Consider the following 14,262-nt stretch of genomic DNA (forward strand, 5'->3'; position numbering starts at 1 on the left):
TCTAGAAGACTTTTCTAGAAGGTGGTTAGACAGAGAAGTTGATGGATTAGAGTTGGGACCAGCAGGCACCTCTTTAGGGCCTATAGAGTTTATGGGGTCCGAGTGGGTGTAGAGATTGCTGTGACCAGAGAAGTGGATAACAGGGGGCCTTTGAGAGTGAGGTAGCAGCCTTCTGGCCTGGGAGCCTTTAAACTAAAAGGAAGAGAACCCACAAACAGGAAAGCCAGTAACTCAGAGGTACAGGCTGGAGCCGCAGTCCACATTTTCTAGATGGGGGTGTGCTTCGGGGTGGCACTGGTGACTTTCAGTGATGCCTGGCTTCCTTTGAGAGTCCAGGTCTTACCCATTTGGGAAAGTGAATTTCATCTTTGCACTTAGGGAACTGCTGGGAAAGGATGTCACACTTGGAGACCATCTGGAGAAGAGGCCTTTGGAGCAGTTCCTTTCTTTCACAGAACTGACAGGCAAGGGTAGGGGCCTCTGGCAAGTACACAGGGTGATGGCCCAGAAAAGTATCCAAGTCATCATGATGGGTTCCGTCAGCCCCGCCCTGGCTTCGTGTGGCTGGGAAGCCTGATGTCTCTTTTTCAGAAGTGAGATCCAAACCAGCTCCGAGTGCGACACAAGCCAGAGGAAATTTTTAGCACAGATGTAACTTTCTAGTTTCTTCCTTTCCTGCCCCTAATTTTTCAGTTGCTTTTAAAGAGGCCACCACAGAGAGCTGAAAAACAAATCTGAGTTTAAAGAGACAAGTGCAAAAAATGCAAACTGGGCAAGAGGACAGAGCCTCCAGCTGGACAAAATGTGCCTGGGAAGCGGCATCCCCTGCTTGGCAGGTGCTGGGGATTTATGGTTGAGTTTTGAAGACATTTCATCACATTACGAGCCAGCTCAGGAGACCCTCATAAAACTCTGCTTATATGAAAGAACAAACTAGCTGATAAAAGTCAGCTGCTGCCTATAAACTCGCAGTGGGGATTGCAATTGAGTGGTGGATTTATTAGTCTGGGCTCTCTGAAAATGAAGAACTACTCGGCACGCTTGAATCAGGAGAGCTGGAACTCGGAGGGTCACTGCCTGCTCACAGCATGGCAGAGAGACCACATTGCCCCCCCCACCCCACCCTCACGACTCAGCTCACTGGAGACCAGAGGGTAACACTCTCACTCAGGGTCTAATTTTACATGCCCTGGACTCACCTCCCACAGAATCAGCCGCTATCTCCACCCTCTGCACTCCCGCACATTCTTCATGCTGGCCCTGCTCACCCCAGACTTGCACAGATTTCTCTTATTTACCTTTGTATTGTGGTGATCCATTTGGGGCTGGGCCCACGGAGGGGTCTCAGAGTGAGTGCATTCACATGTAGCTGACCTATTGTCATTACTGCCCCCACTCCTGACAGCCTGCATGCAGGAACTCTGTGAGCTGTCTGTTGAAAGTGAGGACTAGCTGGGGCCTGGAAGCCTCCTGGAGGCAGTGTGGACGTTAGAAAGCTCTACTCGGCTCTACTCTACTCCACTATCCCTGTCTACAGTGCTACTTTTCCTACAGGAACCAAAGAGAGAAAAAGATCTGTGCACAGTAGCACACGCCTTTAATCCCAGCACTTGGAAGGAAGAGGCAGGTGTATCTCTGTGAGTTTGAGACCAACTGGGTCTACATATTGAGTTCCAGGCCAGCCAGAACTACTACATAGTAAGACCATGTCTCAGGTGGGGGGTGGGGATGGGGTGGCTATACAACAGAATGAAGGTTATCGTTGGGAATGCACAGAGCAAGCCACTGCCCCCCCATCCTCACCCATGTGGATCCAGGCCTCTGGCTTTGAGGCTCTAGTTCACTCCACCAGCACCAGGCTCAGGAAAACTACTTTCCTCTGCCCTTTGCAGAAACTCAGAAGGAGCCTTCCAGGAATGATAAAGAGGAAGGGTGAGTGCCTAGAAGGGTCATCCCATCATTCTTTAAGAAGAACTGGCATTCTCCTCCCAGATTCTGGCACAAAGGGAAAAATATAAGGCTCTGGCAGACAGCTTTGGAACCCACTCCAACCCTCTTGGCCATGGAATCAGAAGGGAGGGTAGCTGGCAAGGTCTGAGTGGCCCTGGAAGGGGCCAGGACACGCCATTGTTGCTGCCAGGCCCATTCTGTTGGTGTTAGGTATGCTCTGTGACAGAAAAGGGACAATGGACTGTAGGAAAGACCCTTTTGCCAGAGCCAAGAACCTGTGTAAATGCTGCGGTGTCCTTGTCCACCAGCGGGGACTTAGGAAACTGTTTCCAGAGCTCAGCCTCTTTATCTGTCCAATGGATGTGAGCGTACCTTTGTCAGTGTTTGCAATAGTTTGAAACATATTTTAAAATGTAAAATAAGCCGCAGGTGGCAGTGCAATCTGTAAATTCCAGCAAGGGGATTGCAATGAGATTGAAGTCAGACTGGGCTATAGGAGACCCTGTCTCAAACTGGGTGATGATGCTAAGGAACATAGCAAGCCAGGCAGTGGGGCACACACCTTTCATCCTAGCACTCGTGAGTCTGCAGCAGGGAGGATCTTTGTGAGTTCAAGGCCAGCCTGGTCTACAGAGCTAGTGCCAGGACAGTCAGAACTACACAGAGACATCCTGTCTCAAAACAAAACAAAAACAAAAAGAGCATGGTGGAACTTTTCAGTGAGCAGGTAATTAAGGAATCTCAAGGGCATTCTGATTCCTTAAGTGTTGACAACTGTCCCCAAATCTGTCACATAGTCTTTGCTTTCTTTCTTTTTTCTTTTTGGTTTTTCAAGACAGGGTTTCTCTGTGTAGCTTTGGCTGTCCTGGAACTCGATTTGTAGATCAGGCTGGTCCTGAACTCAGAGATCTGCCTGCCTCTGCTTCCCAAGTGCTGGGATTAAAATTGAACACCACTACTGCCCGATTACATATCCTTTTTTTACATGAACCTTATGACCCCACAAGGACGTGGCATCCTCTCTATTATGCAAATGGGGCAACTGAGGGGAAATTACTGGACAAAACCTCATGGCTAGTTAGTGATTGTGCCAATTGACCATAGGGCTAGGTGACAGGCTGTGCAGTACACTTTGTGACCTTCCAACACAAAGCTGTTCCTATGACTATGTGGCAATCCCCCTCCTCACAAGGAAAAGGAACTCTGAAGGACCCAGTGCTTGGGCTGGTTGGGAAAGTACCTGGCTTCCTTCCTCAGATGAGCCAAACACGGCAGGCATCATTAAGCTTGTACTGCCCCAGGCAGGCAGAGTTTCTCCTGAGAGCCCAGGCTTGGGACAACACTTACTTTGTCTGAGTGCAGAATTGTCTTCCTTGTTTTTCAGTGTTGGGGATGAGTCTCGAACATGCTAAGATGCTCTTTGCCACTGAGCCACACCTCCAGCCATGTAAGAATCTTTGTGTATGTGTATATGTGGTGCATGTATACATATGTGAAAAACAGGTCACTCTCCACTAAGATTTTGTTTTGTTTGTTTGAGACAGGGTCTCTTTTATGTAGCCCTGGAACTCCAATCATAGAGCAGACTGGGTGCTGGATTAGAGATTAAAGGCATATACCACCACACCTGGCTCCATTTTGTTTTGTTTTTCTAGATGGGGTTTCTCTGTGTTCTAGAACTAGCGCTGTAGACCAGGCTTGCCTCTGCTTCCCGAGTGCTTGGGATAAGAGGTGTGCACCACCACCTCCGGGCTTTCCACTTTCAGTTTTGAGATAGTCTCTACTGAATCCGGAGTTCAGCGATTGGCTCTGGATCGCCCGGCCATAGCTCATGTCCTCGTTTCCACCTCCCAGTGATGGGGTTATAAAGATATGACTGCCCAGGGGGATGAGAGCTCAGGTCAGCACTTTACCCGTGGAGCCATTTCCAGCCCTGAAACTATCTTCAGGTCAATTTCTGAATGTGGATGGAGTAGAGACAGGAAAGTCAACTTTCTTTATTTTCCTGGACTAGACTATGGCTCACAGTTGCAGGGAAGGTTGTCACCAACTGAGAGACATGTTAAAGAACTCACTCCATCACCCAGTAGTGCCCCCAAACAAAGAGCTTTACTGGGGCTAAAGTAATTTGGTTTTCCCCAAATTACTTTAAATTTGATAATCCCAGGGAAAACATTAACAGATTTTTGTTGTTGTCGTAAGGCATAAGATTAAATAAAAACTCCAGGACTGGGGATGGTGCTCAGTGGCAGAGTGCTTGTTTAGCATGTTCCAGGCCATGGCTTTAATTCCCCTTTGCTTCCCATCTAAAGTATTGGGGAACAAATAGTATAATGAATAAACATGGAAGCTCAGAGAAAGCTGACTTTGGAAACAGGCTGAATGTCCATCAGTAAGAGGAAAGCAATAAATTGTGGGAATACAACACCAAACTATGTAATGGCATTCTTGCACGTATATTTAGATGTGTGCCCATGCATGTGCTTGAGGAGGCCAGAGATCTAGTTAGATGTCATCCTCTATTGTTCTCCATCTTGTTTTTTGAGACAGGGTTTCACTCTGATCCTGGAACTTACTAATTCACTAAACTGAGGTGTGCCACCATGCCTAGCTCTTATGTGGATGCCAGGGATCCAATCTCAGGCTCTCATGCTTGAGCAGAGGCTCTTTACCAACTGAGCCATCTCCCAGACTCTGTAACTGTTTCAAATATTTTAAGGAAGTTATATATTTACACAGAACAAATTCCAAGGTACAGTGGGAAAAAAACAGATATAAAAGTGGGTATATGTAGCCGGGCGTTGGTGGCACACGTCTTTAATCCCAGCACTCAGGAGGCAGAGGCAGGCAGATCTCTGTGAGTTCGAGGCCAGCCTGGTCTCCAGAGCGAGTGCCAGGATAGGCTCCAAAGCTACACACAGAGAAACCCTGTCTCGGGGGGAAAAAAAAAAAAAAAGTGGGTATATGTCACTATATTCACTAAAACAATGAAAAAAACAAAACTCAAAACTGTTGTTTCCTATGTCAGCTATATGCTGCTGTGGGAGGAAAGTTCCCTTAAGCATACATGATTTAAATAATTTTTCCACTTGCATGTGCCAGGAATCCAAGCACAGCTCTGCTGGCATTTTTAGCTCAGGTCCTTATGAGGCTAGGCTGTCATGTGGAGCTGTGGACCCGTCTAAAGGTTCAACCAGTGCAGGGAGGACATTTCCAAGCTCCTTCACATGGTGTTGTCCAGCACAGAACTCTCCCATGTCTCTCTACTAGGTGGAAATACGAAGTTTTGGCTGACGTCCCCAAAAGTGGGAGATGTAAGACAGAGCAAGGGGCAGCAGCCAAGACAGAAGTGTGCTCTTTATAGTCTATTCCCAGAAGTGACTCTCACTATTCTACCCATTAGCAGCGGAGCTACAGAGAGGCCCCCATCAAAAGGCAAGGAGTACACAAGGCCATGAATATTAGAGGTGGGGTCACCAGGGACCACTTCAGAGAATACCCACCATTCCAGAGACACCAGAGCACTTAGCAATGGCTGTCTGCAATGAAGAGAAGTGGGCAGATGGGGGAAAATTTTTCACTAAATATATCTGTGTACATTTTACACTTTAGGTTATGTGTACCTTATTCAACAAGTAAATCATATTTATTTTATCCAAAATAATGAAAAGGTTGTCATTTTAGGGACTGGAGAGCTGTCTCAGTGGTTTAGGGCACTTGCTGTTCTAGCAGAAGACTCAGGTTCAGTTCCCAGCACCCACATGGCAGCTTACAACCATCTATAGCTTTAGTTCTAGGAGATCCAAAGCCCTCCTCTGGCCTCCACAGGCATCAGGAACTTAAATGCATTCTTAGTAAAAGAAAAAAAGAGAAAAGATAGCATTTTTAGTAGAAAAACTAAGAGTGAAGAAAACAGCCAGGCTGTGATGGTGCACGCCTTTAATCTAAGCACTCAGGAGGCAGAAGCAGGTGGATCTCTGTGAATTTGAAGCCAGCCTGGTCTACAGAGTGAGTTCCAGGACAGATTCCAAAGCTACAGAGAAACCCTGAAACCCTGTGGGAAAAACAAAAAACAAATAAACAAAAGAGTGAAGAAAAAAAGAACAATTCTATTTAAGTAAGTTATTACCAAACACCATTAAGTATCTGTTTCAAACAAAACTAAACAAAGCCACTTTCTTTTTAAATGTATCCATCCTCTGTATTAAGTCCTGTTCATGGCAGCCTTGACTTCTACCAGCTGGGATCCCAAGGCAAGTGGCCACTGCACAGAGGGTGAGTATGGCTCTGATCAATGACTCAAGGCTGCTTCTCAGCTTATTTCCTGTTACTGTGTATGATGGCCAATCTTGGCTGTCAACTTGACCACAGCTGGAATCAACTAAAACCCAAAACCCACGCAACTGGGCATGTCTGTGAGGGATTTTCTTGACTGGATCATTAGGGGTGGGAAGACCCACCCTAAATCTGGATCATTTGAGGTGGGAAGACCCATCCCAAGTCTGGACCACATAAAAGCACATGGAAGAAGAAAGCTTTTGCATTAGGCTTGCCTGCCCTCCCTCTCACTCCAATATCCCCCTCCCTCCCTCTCTTCCCCCCCATATATATGTATGTATTCTATCAGTTCTGTTCCTTTAGAGAACCCTAAAACACAGACAAGTGCAACTGAAGGGAGAAAGGGTTTATTAGGCTCATAATTTGAGGGTACAGTCCATCATTGCAGAAACATCAAGGCTGCAAGCACTTGGAGCAGCTGGTCACATGACACCCATGGTAAAGAACAATGGATTAATGCATGTCTGCTAGTGCTCAGCCTGCTCTCTCATTCCATCTAGGGCCCAGCCATGAAATGACACCACATTCAGGATGGCTCTTTTCACCACAATTAAGAAAATTCTGCAGGCTTGCCTGCAGGCCACCCAAATCTACAACATTCCTTGTTGAGACTCCCTCCCCAGGTCAAACAATCAATCACAACTAACAATCAATGGCATATGCCAACTAATCAGCTGGCATATTTGCCTACCTGAGCAGTCACTCCAAACCCAGAAGAATATAGCCAATGAGAGGTCACAACCCTGGATCTGAGTAGTAGTATCACTCTTCTCAGTTAACTTCTTTCTTTCCCGCTTTTCTTTTTCCTTTTTTTTTCCTTTTTTTTTTTTTTTTTTTTTTTTTTTGAGACAGCACCTCAGTATGTAGTCTTGGTTAGTCTGGAGGCTATGTAGACCAGGATGATCTCAAAATCACAGAGCTCACCTGTATTTGCCTCACCAGTGGTGGGTTTGATATTCCCAGCACTAAGTTACTTTTTTTTTTTTAACTTTATTTAACTTATTTCTTTTATGTGCATTGGTGTGAAGGTGTCAGATCCCCTGGAGCTGGTGTTACAGACAGTTGTGAGCTGCCATGTGGGTCCTCAAAAGCAGCCAGTGTTCTTAATTGCTGAGCCATCTCTCCAGCCCCCCTCAGTTACTTTTAACAGCAACAGGGGACCTCTCCAGGACAAAGCATTCAGAACCGCTCACGCTGCACCATCTCCCCCTGGTGGCTGGCTTTGGAAATGGAAATTGGCTTGATTCCTACTGGGAAGGGATAAACATTTTAAATGCTCCCTTTCCTTCAATCCGTCCCTTTTTTGGATTGAATCGGGCTTCATGTGTGCAACACACACACTGCTACTGCCCTTCACTCCTAGACCCACTCCTATCTTTAAACCACTAAGGACTCAAGATAGTGATACACACATAACCAAGACCTGAGTCAACCAAAGTGCTTCAGCTGACGCAGAGGCGGAGGCAGCTGTGGACCTTTGCCTCCTGTCCTTTCCTTCCTTGCCACTTCAAGCCTACTGATAGCGATGGACACCGCTTATCAGCGCTGCCTTTCCTGTTTCCTCCACCCCATCCACCTCCCAGAGCCGCAGGTGCAGTGGTCATGGATCCTTGGCCATGGCCTAGCAAGAAGTCATGCTAGGGACCTCTACCATAGGAACTGGTGTCTCAGTCCATCAGGCTGTGGTGCTGAGGTTCACTTAGAAAGCTGAGGGCTGCACTCAACTGCGGGACTCCTGATCTCCAGACACTGTGCAGCATCCTGGCTCCTCCAGGAAGAAGGAGACGCTCACCAGGATATCTAGAACAGGAAGAGGGGTACAAGACAGGGTTATTAAGGCCCCAAAGCACAGCAGGGTTGTCTCTAACACCTCCAAAGAGGCAAGCAGCAACAGGGATAGGGAGGCAGCATGGGGAACTAATGGAAACCAGTACCTGGCACAAGGGTTTGGCACTCATCTTCTGAAATTTGGTTCCAGGCCTTAGGCAGTGCTTGGATGCTGGCCAAGTCTCCCCAGTGGATGGAGGAAAGGAGGTATTTTCTCTTCAGGTACCTTCCCAGAAGTTAAGGACTGTTCAAAAAAAGGAAATCTGGGAAGCTAAAAGTGACATCAATATACCTTCCCAGGTGGGCAGGGTTCACCAGTGCCAAGAGGAATGATGAGCACCAGTACCGCAGTACAACTTGATGCTACTAGGAAAGGGACTCGGATCTCACAGGCTGAGGGTGGACCAGACAGAAGAGCAAAGTGACTTGAAAGATAAAACTCAGTGACAGGGGACTGGAGTGATGGCTCAGTGGTTAAAAGCATCGACTGCTCTAACAGAGAACACAAGTTCCCAGCACCCACATGGCAGCTAACAGCTATCTGTAACTTCAAGATCTGAGACATACATGGTTATTAAGACATACATGCCGGCAAAATACACAGACATACATGCAGGCAAAACACCAATGCACATAAAATAAAAGTAAATACATTATTAAAAAAATAACAAAACAAAACAACTCAGTGGCAGTTCTAGTCAGCTGTAGAGGCCCACGCCTTTAATCCCAGCACTATTTAGAGAAATCAAAATGGTAACAAACACAAAAACAAAAGTCTGGCAGTTCAGATGAACACACCACTGGAAGAAACAGAGAAACAAAGGCACAGGGCAGAGGAAGCATGGAGTGGACTGGCACTGCAAGCCTCCCAGTGTCCTGACACGGTTGGCTAAAGTAGAAAGTAGTTGAAAGGTGGCTTCAGCCAGTATAAAGGCAGCAGTGGAGGACAAGGTAGGGATTCTGAGCCCTACCCCACCAGCAACAGAAGAGCTGACAACTCCTGGTTGAACACAACTAGACCTAGACCTCATGAAGATGACTGTGGTACATAACCACAGACAGCTCAGAGAGAGAATCTGGAGATAGAGGAAAGTCAGGAGGGGATACAGGATTAAGCATCCATGCCAGGGGCTGCCAAGATGGTTCACTGGGTGAAGGTGCTTGCTGCCAAATCCAATGAACTAAATGGGAGCCATATGGTGGAAGGAGAGAACCCATTCTGTTAAGTTATCCTCTGACCTCCTCATGAATGCTAAGCATAAGCCTTGGCCACACTATTCTGCTTAAAATCTTCTGAGAACATTCATCTCAAAAGAACAGCCAAAACCCAGCTGGGCGTTGGTGGCGCAAGCCTTTAATCCCAGCATTTGGGAGGCAGAGGCAGGTGGATCTCTGAGTTCGAGGCCAGCCTGGTCTCCAGAACGAGTGCCAGGATAGGCTCAAAAGCTACACAGAAACCCTGTCTCGAAAAACCAAAACAAACAAAACAAACAAACAAACAAAAAATCCTTCTCAAAAAACCAAGGTCCCATGTCACTATCCTCATGCCCTGCCCTCATTACACAGACCTCATGGCTATGTCCAAAATATACCAGGCATGCTCCCGCACAGGCCTTTTCACTCCATGTACCTTCTGCCTGGACCATTCTTCTCCCAAATATCCACATGGCTCATTCCTTCACTCTTTCAAAACTTTGCTCAAATGTCATACCCATCGCTGCCTCATGGGTGCCTGTTTGACACTATTAAAATCACAACCCCAAGCTGGGTGGTGGTGGTATACACCTTTAACCCTGACACTCTGGAGACAGAGGCCAGGACAGCCAGGACTACACAGAGAAACCCTGTCTCGAGAAAAAAAAACCCACAGCCCACCCTTCCTACCTTGTCTCCCTGCTTTGTTCTTAGCACTCACCACATCTGACAGCACACATTCCCCTTCTCATGCCTGCCTCTCAGCACTCACAGCAGTGCCTAGCAGCTAAACTGTAAGGAGTGACTATTAAAATACACAAACAAATGCAGGAAGAACCCAAGTTTGAGCTCTAAAGAGAACTGCAGCAAACTGTACAGCCTGCTGATCTTGTGAGATGTGAACCAGCAAAGGCTGCTGGAGCAGCTCTGAGCAGTCTGGATGCACTCAAGGATATGAGCTTCGATAATGTCTGTCGATGTCTTGCAGCCACTCCAACATGTCAGCCACAGAGGGGCTCACAACTGAGGGCTGCAGGACAGCATCCATGTCAAGTGCAGCCGAATGCTGCTCGTAGGTCTGAAACACCCGCTCCACATGGCTGCTGATGGTGTCTCGAACCTTGAGGAGGGTGGCTCTGTGGGAAAAGTGGAATTTTGGACAGTATCTCAAAAAAAGGGAGGAGGTAAGGCTCCTTTCACCACTACTGACATTTGGAGGTTTTGTTTCAGAGGGCATTCAAACCCTCAGACACTCCTGGGAAGCGGTCTACCACTGAGCTACACCCCAGTCCCACTTTGCAAATTCTTTTTAATTACATATGGTGGGAAGGGGCACACATGCCACAGCACTTGTGTGTGAAGGTCAGGGGGCTACTTTGTGGTGTCCATTCTGTCCTTCCATCTTTCTGTGGGTTCTGGAGATTGAACCATCTGGGGACTGAGCCATCTTGACTACCCTTTTTTAATCCAGTTCTTGAATGACAGCGTAGATGGGGTGCAGACTGCTGGGGAAAGTGAGTTAATCCTTATATAAAGGCTCCTTTGCTCACTGTGTCTCCCAAGAACAGGAGCACACACACAGCACACACAGTCAGTGTAGCAGTGAATGAGAAAGAGAAATAATGATGATGTGTAGAAAGTGCTTTTGTACCCGTGATGGTGGTGGCGGCGCACGCCTTTAACCCCAGCACTCAGGAGGCAGAAGCAGGTGCATCTCTGTGAGTTTGAGGCCACCCTGGTCTACAGAGCGAATTCCAGGACAGCCACGGATACACAGAGAAACCCTGTCTTGGGGTTAAAAAAAAAAAAGAAGAAGAAGAAGGAAAAGTGATTTTGGTAGTGCCTAGGTATTCTTCTTCTTTTTCTTTCTTTCTTTTTTTTTTTGGAGGAGGGTTTCAGTCAGGGTGCTGGGATTAAAGGCATGCACCACTGGCTGCTTAGGTATTATAACTCTAAGGAACCAAGACAAGGGCTGTAACTTTCCAAAGGCCAAAGAATCCCCTAGCCCCGAATTGGGGCTCTAAAATGTCCAACTGTGTAAAAACAGGAAACAATCCAAAACCTGCCAAGTTTTGAGTCTAGCTTAAAGACTGTGATGAACAGTAATAAAACAAACAGTAAACAAAGTATCAGCGCAACACCTGTGTTACTGTTTGGTGGGCTGTTTCAGTTACACATGTATCCACCTATGTGTAGAACAAAGCCTGGTAGAAAGCCACAGCTAATGTGGTAAACACACTTCAGAATCCCCACTCTATCCCTCACTGGCTATGTGATCAGACATCTATTTGACTTTCCGTTTTTGTGCTTCCAGGTGTATGAACAGGGTTAAGCCAGAGGTGTATAAGGTAACATACACAAAGCCCTTATTTCTAGCACTTACCAACCCTACAGCATACTAAAGACAACTACAGAAAACTACATTTTCTCCAGTCCCCTTCTTTTCTGCTTTTGTAATTACTTTTGTTTATTTAGTTGGTTTGGGGTTATTTTTTTCATTCGTTTTTTTTTTTATGAGACAGGGTTTCTCTGAGTCCTGCCTGCTTCTGCCTCCTGACTACCCTCAGTTTAAAGACATGCGCCACCACACTCGACCTGATATTTTGTTTGTATGTTTGTTTTTGAGACAAGGTCTTATAACATAGCCCAGGCTGGCCTCAAACTCACAGTCCTTCAACCTTACTCCCCCGAATGACCAGCTTGCTTTTGTAACTTTTGTAGGCCCACCCTGATTGGGGATGGGATGTCATGAAGCTTTAAGATCTTTCTACCAAGAAAGCGGGCCACAGAGTCTCTTACAGCCTCTCAGCTAGCTTGTCCAGGACAATGTCGCCAGCCTCCAGTTGCTTGCGCCTCAGCCGCTCCTGTAAGTCTGGGAAGGGACGAAGGGCCGGCACGTCCTCAAACCTCAGATTCTGTGAAGCCTGCAGCTGCTCAGCCAGGTTGCTGAGAGAGGAGAGGAGGGACGAGCAGCCCTGAAGAGTGCTTTGCCACAAGTCCTGCTGCTCCTGCACCACAGGGAAGCACTTCCTCAGGACCTCTTGCACAGCCAGCAAAGGCTGGTCTTGAGCCATCTTCTGGGAAGACAAAACCAAGAGTCAGGGTACCAGAAGGGGAGGGCCTGGTTCAAGGGCGAGTCATTTCTGACCTCATGAGGCCAGCTTTTGATCTTAAAATAGTCCTAAGGCAATATAGAAAGGTAGGAAGACTTTGGGGGATGTGAAAAAGAACGGGCCCTCCTCATCCTGGAAGCAGGTTGATGCCTCTGGTCAACAAAGAAGTGAGAATACTCCCAGCAGTCCAATTACCAACTGCTGAAGGCCTTCCTCCCTTCCCAGATGTAAACCTTCAATCTTGTAGAAATCTCACCAGAAATCCCATTTACAGAGAAAGCAGAGTACTACCCCTTGACAACCAAAGTAGCTCCTGGTTTCACTTTATTAGATTATAATTCAGAAACCACTTCACTTATAAAAAGAAGAGAGAGAGGTAATAACAAGTTGTTGGTTTGCTTTTTTGTTTTTCGGACTTTTTTAGATTTATTTATTTATTATGTTTATGCCTGCTTGTTAGAAGAGGGTGCCAGATCTCATTATAGATGGTTGTGAGCCACCATGTGGTTGCTGGGAATTGAACTCAGGACCTCTGGAAGAACAGTCAGTTCGCTTAACCTCTGAGCCATCTCTCCAGCCCCCACGTTTTTTTTTTTTTAAGAAACCCTCTTGAGATATATCTTGAAAGTCAACAAAGTTATACATGGTTAATGTTAAGACAATCAATTGCAGCCTCTCCCTGAGAAGCCCACACCCACTTCGCTATTTCATACTTAATTTTTTGAGTAGCCTGCAAGTGTCTTTTATTTTCTGTCTAGGTGCCTCTCTCTTAAGCCTCGTCCTTAAGCCTGTATTAAAAATAACTTTTAAAAAAAAGCAGGGCGTTGGTGGCACACGCCTTTAATCCCAGCACTCAGGGTACAGAGGCAGGCCGATCTCTGTGAGTTCGAGGCCAGTCTGGTCTCCAGAGCGAGTTCCAGGACAGGCTCCAAAACAATACAGAGAAACCTTGTCTCAAAATACAAACAAAAAATTAATAGTAACTTTAGGCTGGGCGTGGTAGCATACACCTTTATTCCAGCACTGAGGAGTCAAGAGACAGACAGGTCTCTGAGATAGAGGCAACCTGGTCTACATAGAGAGTTCCAGGCCAGACAGTGTTACATTCCTACTCTCGTGTGTGTGTGTGTGTGTGTGTGTGTGTGTGTGTGTGTGATTTTGCTTTTTTCCATGTTTTTAACTTTTTAATTTCATTTTACATTCCAACCACAGCTCCCCCTCCCACCCATAACTCTGCTTCTTAAACTGGCTAGCCCTGAATTCTTTGCAGCTTCAAAGCCACCAACTGGGCTGCAGTCTCTAAAAGCTTAGGGGAACGCCTCACGCTGCTGAGGGTGGCAGGGTGAAGCTGTGGCTCTGTCTTGTCACCGCTGACTTTCAAGAGTGGAGGCTCTGGCGATCCTCTTACCAGCTCTCTCTGCAGAAGGACCCTTGCTTCTCACCTCAGGAAGGGGGTCCTAGAAGTCTTCAAAAGAGGCTTCCAAAGGACAGGGCAACCTTCCGCTTTAGACTGCGAGTCCCTGGGGCCTGTCTCTCCTCGAACTCCTGCTTCTGGAGCCAGGGTCTTATCTCCTCTGAGACTGCCAGCCGTGTCCCTAAATCCGCAGGAAAACTCAAATCCTGGGTAGCCAAAGCTAAGTGGACACCAAGAACCACACTGCGCTTGGCACTCTCTGCACATGCTCAAAAGCAAACCCTACAGTCTAGTTCCACTTAGCGCGACTCTGGAGTCGCGAAAAGAAAGCGTAGGCCGCAATGTCCTCTGGGCATTGAAGTCCTCTATAGAGATTGGTTGCGGGATGAAGAAGCTTTGTTGTGATTGGGCGGTGAGAGAACCGTC

General features: G+C 46.9%; 1 protein-coding gene across 4 annotated transcripts; it reads right to left on the reverse strand.

Moving 5' to 3' along the window:
• Positions 1 to 6,619: 6,619 nt before the first annotated feature.
• Positions 6,620 to 14,176, reverse strand: CUNH1orf109 (chromosome unknown C1orf109 homolog). Of its 4 annotated transcripts, none has more exons than XM_027399234.2 (5): positions 13,865 to 14,176; positions 12,109 to 12,383; positions 10,266 to 10,445; positions 8,223 to 8,341; positions 6,620 to 8,088 (listed from the first exon to the last, which is right to left on the reverse strand). In XM_027399234.2, exons 2-5 carry the CDS (start codon positions 12,381 to 12,383, stop codon positions 8,009 to 8,011), a joined length of 654 nt encoding a protein of 217 aa, XP_027255035.1. In that variant the 5' UTR covers positions 13,865 to 14,176; the 3' UTR covers positions 6,620 to 8,008. The 4 variants fall into 4 exon arrangements, with proteins under 4 accessions (XP_027255035.1, XP_027255034.1, XP_027255036.1 ...); XM_027399233.2 differs by having other exon boundaries at positions 12,109 to 12,386; XM_027399235.2 differs by having other exon boundaries at positions 13,831 to 14,176.
• Positions 14,177 to 14,262: the final 86 nt, after the last annotated feature.

This window comes from Cricetulus griseus, chromosome 2 (genome assembly GCF_003668045.3).
Source record: "Cricetulus griseus strain 17A/GY chromosome 2, alternate assembly CriGri-PICRH-1.0, whole genome shotgun sequence".
Lineage (NCBI taxonomy): Eukaryota > Metazoa > Chordata > Mammalia > Rodentia > Cricetidae > Cricetulus > Cricetulus griseus.